Here is a 16954-nt window from a genome sequence, read left to right as displayed (position 1 = left end):
CAGAATACTTATACTTGGAAAAATACAAACAGTATTCATAGAAATAAATGTTTCAGGGACTGGTTTTGTGATGTAGCAGCTAAAACTGCAGCCCATAGATACTGGTTTGAATTCCAGCTTTTTGATTCAACTTCCTGCCAATGCACCTGGAAAAACAGAACGATGTGCTCACGTCCTTGGGTCCGAGCATCTGAGTGGAAGACAGGAAGTTCCTGGCTCCTGCCTTCAGCCTTGTCACTGCAGCCACTTGGGGCATGAACCAGCAGATGGAAGACCTCTCTAGCTCTGCCTTTCAAATAAATAAAGTAAACCTTAGGGAAAAAAGAAATAAAAAAGCTATAAATAAATTAAAAAAATTATCCCACAGATGGGCCGACTTAAGATGGCACTATACCCTAAGCTAATCTACAAATTCAAAAACAATTTCTATAAAAGTCCCCATTTGAAGAGATCAACACTCTGATCTTAAAGCTACCCATGATATGGTCTAGGAATACAGCCTGTTTAGGGTCAGTTGAAGCTGCACATCTCCCATCTGCATAATACCATTTGCCTCCTTGAGCGTCAAATGATCTGTGACATCATTAAGTAGGACCTGGAGGGCAGTTTCGTGTTGTCCCCATTCCCCTCTCAGCCCTATCCAAGCCACACTGGGAAGGGCTCACTCTCTTGGCGGTGCGCTTCTTCACTGGCACTTTGGCTCTCTTCACCTCTAACACTCTCAGCCTCTCATATTCCCACTGCTCTCTCACTTCAGACGGACAAACCCCGAGAAGCAATCTCTCCCTGACCTTTCACGTTCTGGCTCACTCACCCTGAACATGACACTCATTTGTCTGTGTTCCTCACCATCTGAATAAACGTTACCACTTGTCCAAGCCATGTTGGTACTTGTGCTTAAAATGCTTTTAAAGTAAGGGGCAAGAACTTAGAAAATCAATATTTGGCAGAAATCTAGACCACAACATCCAGAATAGCCCCTCCCACATCCTGAAAAACAGCAACACAAGAGAAGAACTCACAATTCTCCATTTCAAAACTCACTACACAGCAATGTGACTCAGACTGTGCAGTACTGGCACAAGGAGAGAAAAGAACATGAGCAGCGCAGGATTCAGAATTTAGACATGATGCCACACATTTAAAGTCAAATGATTTTTGATCGGGTTGGCATTGTGGCTCAATGGGTTACACATGCGAGAATTCCCATAGAGTGCCAGTTTGAGTCTCCACTGCTCAACTTCCCATCCAACTCCCAGCTAACGTGCCTGGGAAAACAACAGAAGATGGCCCATGTTCTTGAAGCACTGCACCCACATGGGAAACCTGGCTCCTGGCTTCAGCCAGGCCCAGACATGGCAGCTGTGGCAATTTGAGGAGTGAATCAGAGAATGGAAGACCTCTCTGTCTCTCCCATCTTTCTTGAAATTCATTAAAATAAATTCCTTTTAAAAAATGATTTCTAACAAGGTGTTACTAGATGGTTCAGGGGAACAAAAATTCTCCAACATTGTTTCTGTGACAATTATATCACCATCTGTGGTAAAAATATTGTTGGCTCTTTACGTCAAACTAAAAGTAAAAAGTAATGCAAAATGAACAAAGGCTGAAACATACACTAGGTATTATAAAATTGTTAGAAGCAAGCATAGCAGCATACTTTCATAACCCTGGAATAGTACTCTTTTTTTTTTTTAAGATTTACTTATTTTTATTGGAAAGTCAGATTTACAGAGAGAAGAGACAGAGAGAAAAGTCTTCCACCTGTGGGTTCACTCCCCAAAGAGCTGCAATGGCCAGAACCTAGCCAAGCCAGGGGCTTCTTCCCGGTCTCCACAAGGGTCCAGGGGCCCAAGGCTTTAGACAGTCCTCTACTGCTAGAGCTGGACGGGAAGTGGAGCAGCCAGGATAAGAACCGATGACCACACGGGATCCTGGTGCATGCAAGGTGAGTACTTCAGCCACAAGGCTACCGCACCAGGCTCTAGTTAAGTGCTCTTATAAAAGGTCTAATCTAAAACTGGTATATGACCTTAACAGACAGTTTTCTAAGAAAAATATACAAATAGCCAATAAGCACGAGAAAAGATGCTCAGTATTAATAGTCATCAGGGAAGTATAAACCAAGATCACATTCACATACCACTAACTCCTTAGGACAGCTGCAATCAGACAGACAGACAGCAAGTGTCGGCAGGAAGGAGACAAACTGGAACCCTCATTTACTGCTGGAAGGAACAAATGTAAAAACGCTGTGGTCACTTTTAGAAATGGGCATTTCCTTAAATAATCAGATACAATGACTATATGCTCCAGTAATTCCACTCTGATAACAGGTTCACAAAAACACAGGGCTGGGGCCACAGCATGTTAGGCTAAGCTTCCACCTGCAGTGCTGGCATCTCGTTGGGTTGCCAGTTCCAGTCTTGGCTGGTCCACATTTACTAAGCCAGCTCCCTGCAGTGGCCTGGGAAAGCAGCAAAAGATGGTCCAAAGCCTGGGCCCTGCACCCACATGAGAGACCTGGAAGAAGCTTCTGGCAACTAGCTTCAGATCAGCTCAGCTGCAGCCATTACAGCCTCTTGTGAACAGGTGACCCTGCAGATAGAAAATTCGCTTTTTCTCTCTCTGATTTACAAATCAAAACATTTTTAAAACTATATAAATGGAAGCAGTATTCATAACAAACTGTGAAAACACCTAATGATTTTATCAATAAAATATAATCTTCAACAATATTATTGGCTATAAAGAGGAATAACTTCCCATGTTTATACAACATAGATGAACTTTATAATATGTTGCTGAACATGAAAAAAAAAAAAAAACCCAGCCACAAGACTCCACGCTTGAGAAAAGTCCAGGTAGGGAAATTTAAAAAAAAAACGGGAGGGCTTGGTTTGTAAAAGAACAACTGGTCCTGACACAGTGGCTCAATTGGTTAATCCTTCCCTTACAAGCACTACGATACAGTATGTGCTGTGACAGTGTCCTGGCTGCTTCACTTGCTACCCAGCTCCCTGCTTGCGATCTTGGAAAGCAGCAGAGAGTGGTCCAAAGGCTTGGGACCCTGCACCCACCTGGGAGACAGGGCTCCTGATGGGCTCTGCTATGGCAGTTGTGGCCATTTGGGAAGTGAATTAGTGAATGGAAGATCTTTTTCTCTCTCTGTAAATCTGATGTGCCATTTTAAAAAAAGGAGAAGCAGCAGCAAAAGTGTTAACTTTGCTAAATGTGAACATGCTACCATGGTCATATTGTGGTGGTCATTTATTTTTGGTGCATGTCAAAGTAATAAGGGATAAAGCATTATGTCACAAACTTACTTTCAAATGTTTCAGCAAAAAAGAAAACTAAGCTAATGTGACAGACACTAATTAAAAAATTAGTGAATTAAAAGGATACTAGATTGGCATTGTGGCTTAGCAGGTAAAGTCTGCCTTTTAGGCCTGTATCCCATGTGGTGCCAGCTGATGTCCCAACTGCTCTACTTCCCATCCAATTCCCCATAAGTGGCTTGAGAAAAACAGCAGAGGATGCCTCAGGTGTTTCAGTCCCCCACCCATGTGGGAAACCCGGAAGAGGCTCCTGACCTAAGACCAGCCCACCTCTGGATGCTGTGGCCATACGGAGAGCAAACCAGGAGGCAGAAGATTTCTTTCCCTATCCACCTCATTTTCAAATAAACAAGTAAATAAATAACTACACTTTAAAACTAGACTTTCTGAATATAGTTATACCAGATTCATATGTTTTAAATGAGTTTTCCAAAAATCTATCATAAATTAATACACTCAGGGGTTAGAAAAACACCTTTTGATCAAACACTTAAAATCTCTGAATGAAAAATGAATGCAAACTAATAAAAGGAATCACAGCATTTGAAAACAACTACCTAAAGAACAGCGTTGTGGTGCACTGGGGTAAGCTGTCATCTGCAGGACTGGCATCATACAGGCTCCAGTTCAAATCCCACTTGCCTTGCTTGTAATCTAGCTCCCTTGCATTACTAAGGCATCTCATTGCCCAGGAAAGCACCCATGGGGAGCACCCAGCTAGAGGTCCTGGCCTGGGGTCCAACTGTCAAGGCCATTTGGGGAGTAAACCATCAAACCAACGAATTCTCTCTTTCTCTTCATTCTAAGTCTTTAGAAAATAAAACATTACTTATCATTTCCTATGTATTGAGGCAAAGAATATACTACAAATACGTGAATTCAAATGAGAAATAAATGTTTACACAGTAACTCCAAGAATAATTTCTTATAAGTGAAAAACAGAAAACTTAAAATAGAAGAGTTGTGGTAGATAGTATCTTTGATTTCTTGGTTAAGGTGCTAACAACCAGCAATCAGCGGTCCAATCAGCACCAGATCATTTCTGACATGATGCACCAAATCTTTTTGTAGAAGTAAAAAGATGAGAAAAACAAACGAGGTGGTGATGACTCAATTGACTAACCCTCCCCTTGCAAGTGCTAGTATCCCCATACTGCAATGGTTTGTGTCCCAGCTGCTGCACTTTCCATCCAGCTCCCTGATTGTGGCCTGGGAGAGCAGTAGGATGGCCCAAAGCCTTAGAACCCTGCACCACATGTGGACCTGCACCCAAGGACAAGCTGCCACCTGCGCTCTGGACACACACTAGGGCCAAGTTGCCACCTCCCCTTCCCAGACCCCTGTACCCTGGGGGTCTTACCTTGTAGATGTCCGTTTTCTCCTCAGAGGTCACATGGTGCTGGTGAAGCCCAGTGGGTCTGTGAACTCCTCCAGCCAGGCTCAAAGTCCAGGCACTCTGGGGGCGGCACCAACTCCACCTGGCACACAGCGGGCCCCATGTGGGTTCGCCATGGCGGCCACCGTGAGGCCCTCCCCAGGTGGGGTGCAGGTGGACAGCAGGTGGGAGTAGGGTCAACTGGAGTCCACGAGCCCTGTCATGTCCTCTTGCGGGGCCCACAGTGCATCTTCGGGCAGCCCAAGAGCTCTCCAAGCAGAGCCCAGCAGTGCGTCCTCTTCCTCTGCTGCTTCTTCACTGACTGAGGGTGCGGGGCCACAGCACCTTGCAGGAAGTGACCATGCGGCCAATTGCTCCACCTCAGCACCCTCAGCACCACGCAGGATTCCTCCACCAATGGGGACCCTTTTCTTCCTCTTCTCCGACCCCAGGGCGCCCCGCTGTGCTTCCTTTCCTCGCCCTGGAGAAATTCTGCACTGCCGAACAGGGCCTGGGGCCCCTCACAGCACTGGGCCCTGCAGCGCAGGAGGGGAGAGATGCAGCTGCTTCTCCAGCATGGAGGACCTTGGAGGGCTCCAGGGGGCAGAGGTTGTGCTTCTGGAGAGGAGGACTCTCCCTCGCTGCCACCAGCACCACCTCCCGTGGGCGTCTCGATGGACATCCGACCTGCTCCACCTATTGTTCAAAAAAAAAAAAAACAAGGTTTATTTATTTGTATTGGAAAGGCAGACTGGAATATAGAATGGGGGAGATAGAAGTTTATATTCACTCAATCACACCCCTAATAGCCAAAATGAACCAGGAGGTTCTTCTTGGTCCCCCAAGTGAGTGCAGCTCCCTGCCTGTGGCCTGGGAAAGCAGTTGAGGACAGCCCAAAGCCACCGGTCCACAGTGATGTGCACTACAGCAGAGATGCGTATTTCCGTATCCAATGTCCTCCTGACTTGTTACTGAGGACAAGAACCTCCCTCAAGAACCATAGGCTCTGGCATGATGGTGTGGACTCAAATAGCTACAGGTGGGAGCAGGGCAGCAAGCTCAGCTGTGGCCTAAACACTGCAGAGGAGAGAGGTGGGCCAGATATCTGGGGGTTCGTGTAGTGTTCAGGTCCACAGGGACCCCGGCCATGCCTTAATCTTTCAAAGCCACCTGTGCAAAATTTGAGTGAGCAGAAAGGAGATGAAAGGTGGAGGCCAACTGCAGAGGAGAGGACCTCTTTGGCCTCAGCTGGGAAAGCTGTAGGGATGGCGCCTTCCGATACATGCATACATACACACACATCCTGTTCTTCTCTTCCATGTTTCTGGGGGAAGGCACATGCCACTTAGTGAATGACCTTTTCTTCCAATTCTGATAGTAAAATGGATGCTCCACCAGAAGGAGCACTGTTCTTTTGTCTTGCAACCTCCTGGCACACAACTGGAGTCATGCATGCTTCAGCTTAACCAGGCAGCCATGTCTCCTTGGAGTGCCTTTGGGAAGTTACATGGAAACATAACTTTAGAGAGTAATCAAGGTCAACCCCAGGAGTGACAAATGGCTCACAATGGCCATGAAGGGATGATGCTCCAAGCCAGGTGCAGGGCGCACAATGTGCATGTCCTTCTAACACACCAGTCCCATGGATACCATTGTCAAATGTGCAATGGAACGCAGACCTGCTGGTGTTGTGCACCTGTCCCAGGTTCACAGCACAAGGTCAGAATGTGGAGTCACAGAGGTGGCCTAGATGGGATCTCCAGGAGCCTCACATTACATGAGTGACAGTATCACGCCAATGACTTGGGCATTTCCAGGCTGATGTCTCTCTCCTGGAAGCTGTGGCATGGAGCAGTTCTTCTGGGAAAGTTGTCCAGGTCCAGGCCTTCAGCTTGCCTGAATCCTGGCCCTCAGACAGCAGCCTGAGTGGGGCTGGTAGCCTGGCAGACAGCAGCCTTTTATTAGACAAACTGCACAGCCAAATGCTCCAGCATTTCCATGGAATACAGTGGGTCTAGGGATTGGGAAGTGTTAGGGGTTTCCTCTGGGAAAGCCTTTCCTATACAGTGATGGAAAGTGATCATGGCCGAGGATGGCCCTGGGGTCTCCCCATTCAGGTGAGGCTGTCCTTCATCCTGCAGTCAGACTGGGGAAGGTAAGAAGCAGGCCAGGAACAGGGCAGTAGTGGTCTTTTTGTCTCTGTTCCCCTGTGTGGATTAGCTTTTTTGCCAAGAAGCCCCATGTGTAGACTTCCAGGGTTCTCCTTTAAACCCACCTCTGGCCTCATCTCTTCTAGGGCAGGACTCACTCCCTCCTCTGACATCTGGGCCTTCCTGCACTGTCCTCCTGCACACCCAGCCTCTATACACATGGAGCCTCAGGCTTGCCACGGATCCTGGGCAACATCTGGCCTCTCTGGGAAACAGGCCAGGCTCACCAAGCCAGAAGCTATGAATTCCATTTGGGCTTCCCGTGGTGGGTGTCAGGGATCCAAGGTTTTGGTCTTCCACATGCCACTTTTCAGAGTGCACCTCAGTAAGATGCTGGAATTGAAAGCTGCACCAGCACGGAAATGGGTAACCTGCTGTGGCCTGTGCATCCCAATGGGTTCTAACTACCTGCATCTGATACTTGCTCTCTCTGGACCTAAAATGAATTAGTTGAAGGTTGCTAAAGAGAACACTAGTTTTCTGTGTTTGAATCAAACTCTCACAGCATAAAAGCTTGACATACATTATAAATCCAAGAATTGCACACAGAAATCTTACACTGAGCCTTTCTTCAAGCCTCTCCAGGAAACACTGACACCCCTATAGTCAGCTCTTTTCTGCTCCAGCCAGCAGAGCCAGTAACCTGGACAGGGAGAGGGACTGGGGATGAAGTCCTGACAGGAAAACAGTAATGGTAGAAGTCTGGTCTCTGGAAGCCTTCCTTTACTACTCCTTTTACACTCCTCCCCCTCCAGTCCTTTAGCTAAACAATAGGATGCCAATGAGTCCAATTAGTCTAGGTGCCTTTAGCTGCAATCCCATTTCCTGAACTGCTCAGCTTAACGAGCGCTAATTAACTCCTCAGCCCACAACACTTTTCAACTTGTGAAATAACACCTGTCTCCTGTTGAACTCAAAATAACCAAAAATAGGAAAAGGAGTGCATAAATTATTTGTTATTTGGAACTATTTTAAGTTATCAGCAGTTATGTAGGAATAGACAGAGAAACTTTCTTGCAAACTTAGTGGGGTGTTAGTGTGATGTTCCTGAGAAGCCAAAATTGTTGGAAAATTTTTCCCCTTATATTTTCTTTACATGGAAGTCAAAGCTACAGTGAAAGAGGCAGAATCAGAGATGAAGAGATAGAGAGATAGACAGAAAGGCAGAGATGTAGCAAAACCAGTACTGACAGGGACATTCAGAACATTGAAAAATATCAAAATCAAAATCCCAACCATTTGATCATGGCTCATTGCTACTAAGAAACCATGTGAGCTTGAAGGCCAAAGGGCCATGTGACCTTTTGCACTGAGGAGCTCCAATTTTCATGAACCAAGGTCCACCCAAGTCTGGGTATCTCACAGGTGGCTCCAAGTAATTAGGTGGGTGGTAAACTTATGCACTGAACCAAAGAAGAGCCAGGCATGGGCTGTCCTGCCCAGATGGTAGGGAATTTGTGGTATTTCCCACCTCACCTTGCAAGCTACTGTGAATTACCCCTTTTCAATGTATAAAACCACGGACTGACTTAGGATTGGCCATAGGGGAAGACTATCGCAACAAAACAGTTCAGAAATAACACTGTACAATTATACTCAAATGATTCTCAATACAGGTAGCCCAGCTAAATCAATCAAACACTATTGTTTTAAACAAATAGTGCTCATCAAAATTGAATATTCATATGCCTTCCATCCCAAATAACTAACCTGCGTATGTACCTGATGTTATACACACAAAAAAATAAACAGTTCAGGATGAACCTAAATGTAAAAGCCAATAGTTACAACCCCACTTGTGAGACCCACATCTCACACGCCAGTGCCTGAGTTCAAGTCCCAGCGCCATTCCTAACTCAGCTTCCTGCCTGGCAGGCAACAGATGACTGCGTAAGTACTTGAATCCCTGTCACCCACAAGAGAAATCTGGATTGAGTTCCTGGCTTTACCCTGGCTGGGAGTGAACCAGCAGATGGAAGCTTTATCCCTTCTCTCTTTCAAATAAAATGAAAATAAGGGAAAAACTGAACTCAAAAGGAAATGCTCTATAACAAAAGCGAAAACCACAGAACTTCTACATGGAGAAAAAAAAAATGACTACAGCCACAGATAAGGAAAATGCTTCCTAAATGATACGAAAACTAAAATCCATCAAAGGAAAACAGGTTCTGCAAACCACTCTTTCAAGCAGATACTATCAGAAAAATGAAAACACAAATTACACACAAGAATAAAGTTTTTGTAAATCATGTGTCTGACTAAGGACTTGCATTTAGTATAACAAAGTATACTTTTCTTAAGAGTGTTCAAAGCCAACCCAACAAACACTCCACTGAGGAAGATGCACAAACAGCTAACATGAACAGAAACAATGCACATCATCAGTAGCCTTTAGGAAAATGCAAATTAAACTACAAGGAAATACCAGTACATACTTAATAAAATGGCCAGAACCAAAACAAGAGACAACACATGTTTGCCAGAACATGGAAAAACCGGAAGCCTCTACATTACTGGGGGGAATGTAAAATGGTTCAGCCACATATGTCCACACAAAGTGTTATACCTAAACAGGCATTACTATTATTCCTAACAGCCAAACACTGGAACAATCCATCGATCTTCAACTAGTAAACAAGTAGAAAGGTACGTAAATACAAGGAAAATACTATTCACCAATAAAAACAAATGAAGTGGGGCCCAACACAGTAGTCTAGCAGTTAATCCTCAACTGGCATGCTCCGGGATCCCACATGGGCACCATTCAGGCCCTAGCTGCTCCAGCTTCTCCCCCTTTCCTCCCTCCCCCAGCTCCCTGCTTGTAGCCTGGGAAAGCAGTCAAGGATGGACCAAAGCCTTGGGACCCTACACTCACGTGGGAGTCCCAGAAGAAGCTCCTGGCTCCTGGCTTCAGACTGCCTCAGCTCTGGACACTGCAGCCACTTGGGGAGTGAATCAGTGGATGTAAGATCTCTCTCTTTCTCTTTCTCTCTCTCTCAACTTGCCTTTCCAACATAAAATAATTTTGAAACATTCTCCCCCAAAAAAGTTTTATTTTTATTGGAAAGGCAGATTTACAGAGAGAAAGATTTTTTCATCCACTACTTCACCCCTCACATGGCCACAACAGCCGCAGCTGAGCTGCCAGAAACCAGGAGTTCCTTCCTGGTCTCCCGTGGGTGCAGGGTCCCAAGGCTCTGAGCTGCCCTCAAGTGCTTTCCCAGGCCACAGGCAGGGAGCTGGATGGAAAGTGAAACAGTTAGGATACAAACCAGAGCCCAAATGGGATCCTAGCACATACAAGGTAGGGATTTTGGCCCAATTTATCCACTTCTAAGAAAAATGCTGCAACTCACCATAATACTGACACCAGACTGGAATGGCTCTATGGGTAGAGAATTCTTTCATAGTGAGAATTCAAGCGACACCCAGTTGGCTGATATTCCAAGCAGATATTAACTTTAGACCGCTACTTTTCTTTGGTGACCATTTCAACACCTCCTTTGCTGCCAACAATCTGAATTAAAAAAAAAAAAAAGTAAAAATTAGTATTTAAGTAGAGTCAAGCATTCTCTGCTAAACACATAAATTACTCTGGGCTTCAATTTTAGATTTCAACAAATAAATGACAATAGTGACATCTGTAATATTTACAGGCAAACAAAAATATATAATGATTATTAAGGCTTCTTTGTTGCTTTTCTTGTTAAGACTTATTTATTGGGCCCAGCACGGTAGCCCAGTGGCTAAAATCCTCGACTTGTAGAAGCTGCTATAACATATGGGTATATGTTCCTATCCCACCAGCCCTGCTTCCCATCCAACTCCCTGATTGTGGCCTGGAAAAGAGGTCGAGGATGGCCCAAAGACTTGGGATCCTGCACCCACGTGGGAAACCTGGAAGAGGCTCAAGGCTCCAGGCTTTGGATCATGTAGCACCAGGCTTTGTGGTCACTTGGCGAGTGACTCATCAGGCAGAAGAACTTCTCTGTTTCTCATCCTCTGTGCATATCTGACTTTGTAATAAAAAAAAAAATAATCTTTTTAAAAAGATTGATTTATTTTTGGGCCCAGAGCAACAGCCTAGTGGGTAAAGTGCTCGACTTCCATACGCCAGGATTCTATATGAGCACTGGTTCATGCCCTGGCTGCGCCACATCCCATCCAGCTCCCTGCTTGTGGCCTGAGAAAGCAGTCAAAGACGGCCCACACCCTTGGGACCCTGCACCCATGTGGGAGACCTGTCAGAATTTCCTATCGTCAGACTAGCTCAGTTCTGGCCACTTGTGCAGTGATCCAGCTTACAGAAGATCTTTTGCTCTGTCTCTCCTTCCCTCTGTATATCTGACTTTCCAAATGAATAATTTAATTAAAAAAAAAACTTTATTATTTGGAAAGGCAGATCAGGTTTACAGAGAAAAAGAGAGGCAAAAAATGATGTTCATCCACTGAATCATTACCCAAATGGCCATAATGGCCACAGCTGAGGTGAGCCAGACATTTCTTCTGATTCCCACAGGGGGATAAGGTCCCAAGGTTTTGAGCCACCCTCTTCCTCTTTCTCAGATCGCAAGCGAGGAGCTGTATGGGAAGTGGAGCCACCAGGACACTCACTCAACCACAAGGGATCCTGGCACTTACAGGTGAGCATTTAGTCATTGAGCCCTCATGCCAGTCCCTCTCACGGAGTTTTTCTTGTTTGTTTGTTTGTTAGTTAGTTTGTTAAGGCTTATTTATTTTTATTGCAAAGTCAGATTTACAGAGAGGAGAAGAGACAGAGAAGATCTTCCGTCCATTGATTCACTCCCCAAGAGACTGCCACGGCTAGAACTGAGCCAATTATCCAAAGCTAGCAGCCAGAAGCCTCCTCCAGGTCTCCCATGTGGGTGCAGGGTCCCAAAACTTTGGACCATCTTTAACTGCTTTCCTAGGCCATAAGCAGAGAGGATGGGAAGCAGGGCTAACAGGATTAGAACCAACGCCCATATGGGATCCTGGCACATTCAAGGCAAAGACTTTAGCCACTAGGCTACCATACTGAACCCTCTCTCAAAAGTTTTAAACTCTAAAGTTTAATTCATATTAGAGTGCCTACACTGAAACTAGACATTTAACAGATTTACTCTATGTGTACCTCTTGTCTGGTTTGAAGACCAGATGAATTTCTGTCTCTAACTAAACTATTCATACTATATAAAATAAAAGGCAGCAGATGAGGCTCAGCTGCCTGGTTCCACTCACATGGAAACCCAGACTGAGTTCCTGACTCCTGGATGCGGCTGCGCCCTGTGCTAGGAACTGCAGACGTGTGGGCAGTGATCAGCGGAAGGGAGGTCTCCCTGTTGGATTCTCTGCCACTCAAATAAATTACAAATAAGTCACACTGGGTTAAGAATAAACACAGCAACACTCTCAGCAGCAATCATGGAAAGGAAGAAACAAACTTTCACATCATTTTACTGAACTAAAATGATTCATAATTTAATTTTTAAAATCTGTATTCTTATTCAAAAGTGAAATGAGAAGAGCTCTTCCATCCACAGGAGCTTCATCCAGGTCTTCCATATAGGCGACAAGGGCTCAAGAACCTGTGCCATCTTCTGGTGATTGTCCCAGGCCATCAGCAGGGGTTGATCGGAGTAGAACAGCCAGGACCTGAACAGTGGGCTGGCAGCTGTGCAGGCAGCAGCTCTACTCATCACAAAACCAACTCAGTCTCACATCATTACAAAAGCTCTCCACAAAAGCAAGATTCTTTTTACTGAATATGCATGTATGTGTACATTTTAAAACTCAAAGCAACAAGCATGGAAGAGACAGACATGTTTCTTCCATCCAGTGGTCCACTCCCCAGATGGCCACAATGGCCAGGCTAAAGCCAGAAGCTGGAACTCCGTCTGGGCCTCCACATGGGTGCAGGGATCTAAGGAACTGGGCCATCTTCAATTTTTCCCCTCAGGTCATTCTCAGGCAGCTGGATGAAGGCAGAGCAGTCAGGACTCACACTGGCAACATAGGCAGCAATTCCATCCACAACACCACACAGGCCTCAAGAAGCAAGTTTCTACTTCACTTCCCACTGACCTTCTTCCTCATTATACTAGAACATATGATCCATCAAAAACATAAGGAAAACAAAGACCTGCAACACAGGACAAAGCAAAAGCAAAGCCCCAGAGGTTCTAGGCTACTAGCTAACCTTAAAAACAGCTGGTCTGGAGTGAGCAACAAAGATAACTCAGGAAACAGCAACATGGCCATGTGGGATGTCAGCACTACAGATGGTAGATTAGTACACTGCGCCACAACAGTAGCTCTCACATACACTTTAACCAGAATATTAACAGAAACTCTTTTTACTACTTATATCTAGAAAACCACTCATCCAGAAAAGGAAAAAGAGAGTGAAATTTTCAGGGAAAACAAATCACTGGAATAAGTGACTTAAACAAAATCTCAACTAAAACGTGATGATTTGGTGGCCAGCACCATGGCACAGTAGGCTAAGCTCCCACCTGTGCCGCTAGCATCCCATACAGGTATCAACTGGTATCCTGGCTGCTGCACCGCCCATCCAGCTCCTGGCTTGTGGCTACGAAGGCAATAAAGGACGTATCAAGTCCTTGGTACCCTGCATTCAGGCTGGAGACCCAGAAGGACTGGCTCAGCCCCAGCTATTAGGATCATTTGGTAAATTTGATGATGGATGGAGGATCTCTGTCTCTCCTTCTCTCTGCACTACTCTTTCCAATAAAAATAAGTGAATCTTAAATATAGAGAGATCCAGGGCCTGGTAGAATGGCTCATTGGCTAAATCCTCACCTTGCAAGCACCAAGATCCCATAGAGCTTACAGTTCCAGGTTCTAGCTGCTATACTTGGCATCCAATTCCCTGCTTCTCTTTCCCTCCCTTCCACTCCTTACAAGAGATTGGTAAGATGTCTTAAAAGGAATTAAAAATACCAAGCATGAGCTTACTCAAAAGCAGAGAAATAAACTGACGGAAGCCCAACAATGTGGACTGGGCCTCCTCAGGTGCTGAGGCCTGTGCAATGTTTGGACAGTGTGCCCCACTGCACAGTTCATCTGGGCCAGCTGGGGACATCAAGTGCCACATCAGGAAATGCAAAGCAGAACAGATCAGATCATTCTCCTGGCCAAGCTTGCACCAAGTACCCGGGTCTCTGGATGCACTAAGGTGGACTTGGGCAGCCAGCGGATCTGGAAAAGATCTTCTCAACCCTGATGCAATAAAGCTAACAATGTGTCAGAACTGCCCAAACCACTCAAGCAACACTCTGGGAATGTTCTTCCTCACATCGGGGTCTCTAAGGTGTCATCAAAAGGCCATCTCCTATCCCCGGGAGCTGATGCAGTTCGACAGCAAGGAGCGGCCCCCTCCACTCCGACACCTCACTTCCATCAGTGGACAGATCAACAAAACAGAAAATCAGCCAAGAAACAACAGGGCTAATCTGCACTATGGACTAACAGAACTTCAATGCCATCTGAGAGAACTCATTCCACACCTCCAGAAACCATCCTTTTCATCAGTACCTTGAACTTTCTTATCATGGTTCACTACTGAGATATAAAGCAAAAGTCTCAATATTTTTTTTAAATGAAACCATATCATTTCTCTTTTCTGATTACATTCTGATCACAATCTAATTCAGTTAGAAATTAATGACTTACAAATATCTAAAAGATATGTAAACTCACACATGACTTAACAAATTGCTCCTAAGCAAAGAGCCACAGAAGAAATCAAGGAGAATCAAAAGCTTCCTGTGAACAAATGGAGACAGCACAATGCATCAGAATTGAAGGGACACAACAACAGCAGTGCTGACAGGGACATTTGGGGCGGTCAGTGCTTATACTAAGAAATGGAAAGGCATCAGATAAACGGCATCAAGGCAAAAGACAAACAACACAAACCACAAAATTACTAGGAGGAAAGAAATTAGACAATAAACAAAATAGAAAAAAAGATAAAAGATCAATGAAGAACACATTTACTGAAAACTAAGCAACACTGATATATCACTAACCCAAATAAGAAAAAAAGGAAAGAGAGAGAGAATGGGAGAGAGAGAGAAAGGAAAAAAGGAAGGACGGCCCCAAGGACAGAAGTGGAGCAGGCCTTGCAGGACAGCGTGAACCCGAGGCACCTGTGCCCACTCTACACAGAGACCACACTGAGTGCTAGACCCCAGCTTCCCTCTCATCTCTGCACCAAGGACTCCAGCCCTCCCAGAAAACAACACACAAAGCACAAAGCCACAGCCTGCCATGATGACCCCCACCCTGAGGGCGAAGCCACCACCTGAGCTTCTCCACCCAGAATGCAGGACTAAGCTGCCACCTGAGCTCCTGGATCCGATGCCTAGGGCAAAGAAACCTCATGCCTTTCATGGACCATGCCAATGACCAAGCTGCCACCAGCCCTCCCAGACAACACACAAAAGGGCCAAGGCACTGCCTGCCCTCCAGGAACACTCACCAAGGACCAAGCCACCGCCTGCCTCCTGGACCCTGCACCTAGGGACAAGCCACTACCTGCCCTCCTAGACCCCACGCAGATGGCCAAGCTGCAATCTCGCCTCCTGGAATCCTCACTGAGTGCTAAGCCATGGCCCATCCTCCTAAACCCTGCAGGCAGGCAAGCAGCCACCTCCACTCCTGCACCATTGTGATGGAGATGGCCAAACTACCCTTGCCCTAGGGGACAAGCTTCCACCTGCGCTCCCACACACAGGTGCTAAGGCCAAGCTGCCGCCTCCCCTTCCTGGATCACTAGAACTTGGGGGTTCTTACCTTGTAGGTGTCCGTGTTTTCAGTAACAGGTCGGATGGTGCTGATGAAGCCCAGTGGGTCTATCAAGTCCTGCAGCGAGGCTCAGAGACCAGGCACTCTGGGGGCGGCACCAACTCGCACATAGCTGGCTCCATGTCCACCATGGCAGCCACCGCGAGACCCTCCCCAGGTGGGGGGCAGGTGGACAGCAGGCAGGATGATTTTCAGCTGGAGTCCACGAGCCCTTACGTCCTCTCCCGGAGCCTGCTGCACATCTTCGGCAAGAGAACAGTTCCACTCTGGAGAACCCAGTGACTTGTCCTCTTTCTCCACTGGCTCTTCACTGACTGAGTGTGCGAGGCCGCAGCATCTCGCAGGAAGTGACCAAGCGGCCAATCCCTCCGCGTCAGCACCACGCAGGATTCCTCCGCTGGATGCCCCGCCGCCCTTGGGGAACCTTTTCTTCCTCCTCCTGGACACCAGGGCGCCCTGCTGTGCTTCCTCTCCTCACCCTGGGAAGTTCTGTGTGGTCAGATGGGGATGGGGGCTCCTTGCTGCACTGGGCTCTGGAGGCCCACTTAGAGACATGCAATTTTAGGTTTTGACTGCTGTACAAATAAAATGTGATCTATCAGTTTTGACATATTTCATGTTGGTTTTGAAAAACTGTACACTGTATTTGTCTTTTAAGAAACTTCTTCCATGGTTCTTATTGTTTCATTTATTCATTCAACAAAAATCTCTCAGAATTTTTCTTTGGATCGAGAACTCTATGTGGCAACCAAGGCACAGGCGCTTTGAAAATAATTAATTTGTAAGGAGTTCAGGTGAAAGCCTAATTTTTTAAATGGATGAACGATTAAAAATGAAATAGAGTTATTGCCATGTTGGTGCAAGGAGATTAGATGATCATGTGAAAATTACCTGAAAATGAGTTGAACAGCTATGCTATCTTGTGAATTCTTTCAACATGTTTAAAAGTAAATTCTAGTTTTAAGTTTATTGTAAACGGAGAGGCAGAGAAGGAGAGAAAGAGAGACGGAGCGAGAGCCAAATTCTAAATAACATTGCAAATACCTACACTACTATAGGCTACATCAGTCAAACACCAGGAGCCACGCGCTCAAGTCCATTTTCCCATGTGGGTGGCAATGAATAGGCTATGTGAGCTATAACCTGTAGGCTTCCGTTATCAGAAAGCCAGGTTTGGCACTCCACCATGGCATGAAGGT

The 16954-nt window shown here is 45.8% G+C and overlaps 1 protein-coding gene across 1 annotated transcript in view; it reads right to left on the bottom strand.

Moving 5' to 3' along the window:
• Positions 1 to 10299: 10299 nt before the first annotated feature.
• Positions 10300 to 16954, bottom strand: part of LOC121164506 (dynein heavy chain 14, axonemal-like) — an 81307-nt gene continuing 74652 nt past the window's right edge. The window contains exon 9 of the mRNA XM_040992628.1: positions 10300 to 10440. Within this exon, the coding sequence (XP_040848562.1) occupies positions 10393 to 10440 (48 nt within the window). The 3' untranslated portion in view covers positions 10300 to 10392. The remainder of the gene's footprint in view (positions 10441 to 16954) is intronic.

The sequence above is a fragment of the Ochotona curzoniae genome, unplaced genomic scaffold (assembly GCF_017591425.1).
Source record: "Ochotona curzoniae isolate NIBS_2020 unplaced genomic scaffold, NIBS_Ocur_1.0 contig_814, whole genome shotgun sequence".
Taxonomy (NCBI): Eukaryota; Metazoa; Chordata; class Mammalia; order Lagomorpha; family Ochotonidae; genus Ochotona; species Ochotona curzoniae.
This window is presented reverse-complemented; position numbering and strand designations above follow the sequence as displayed.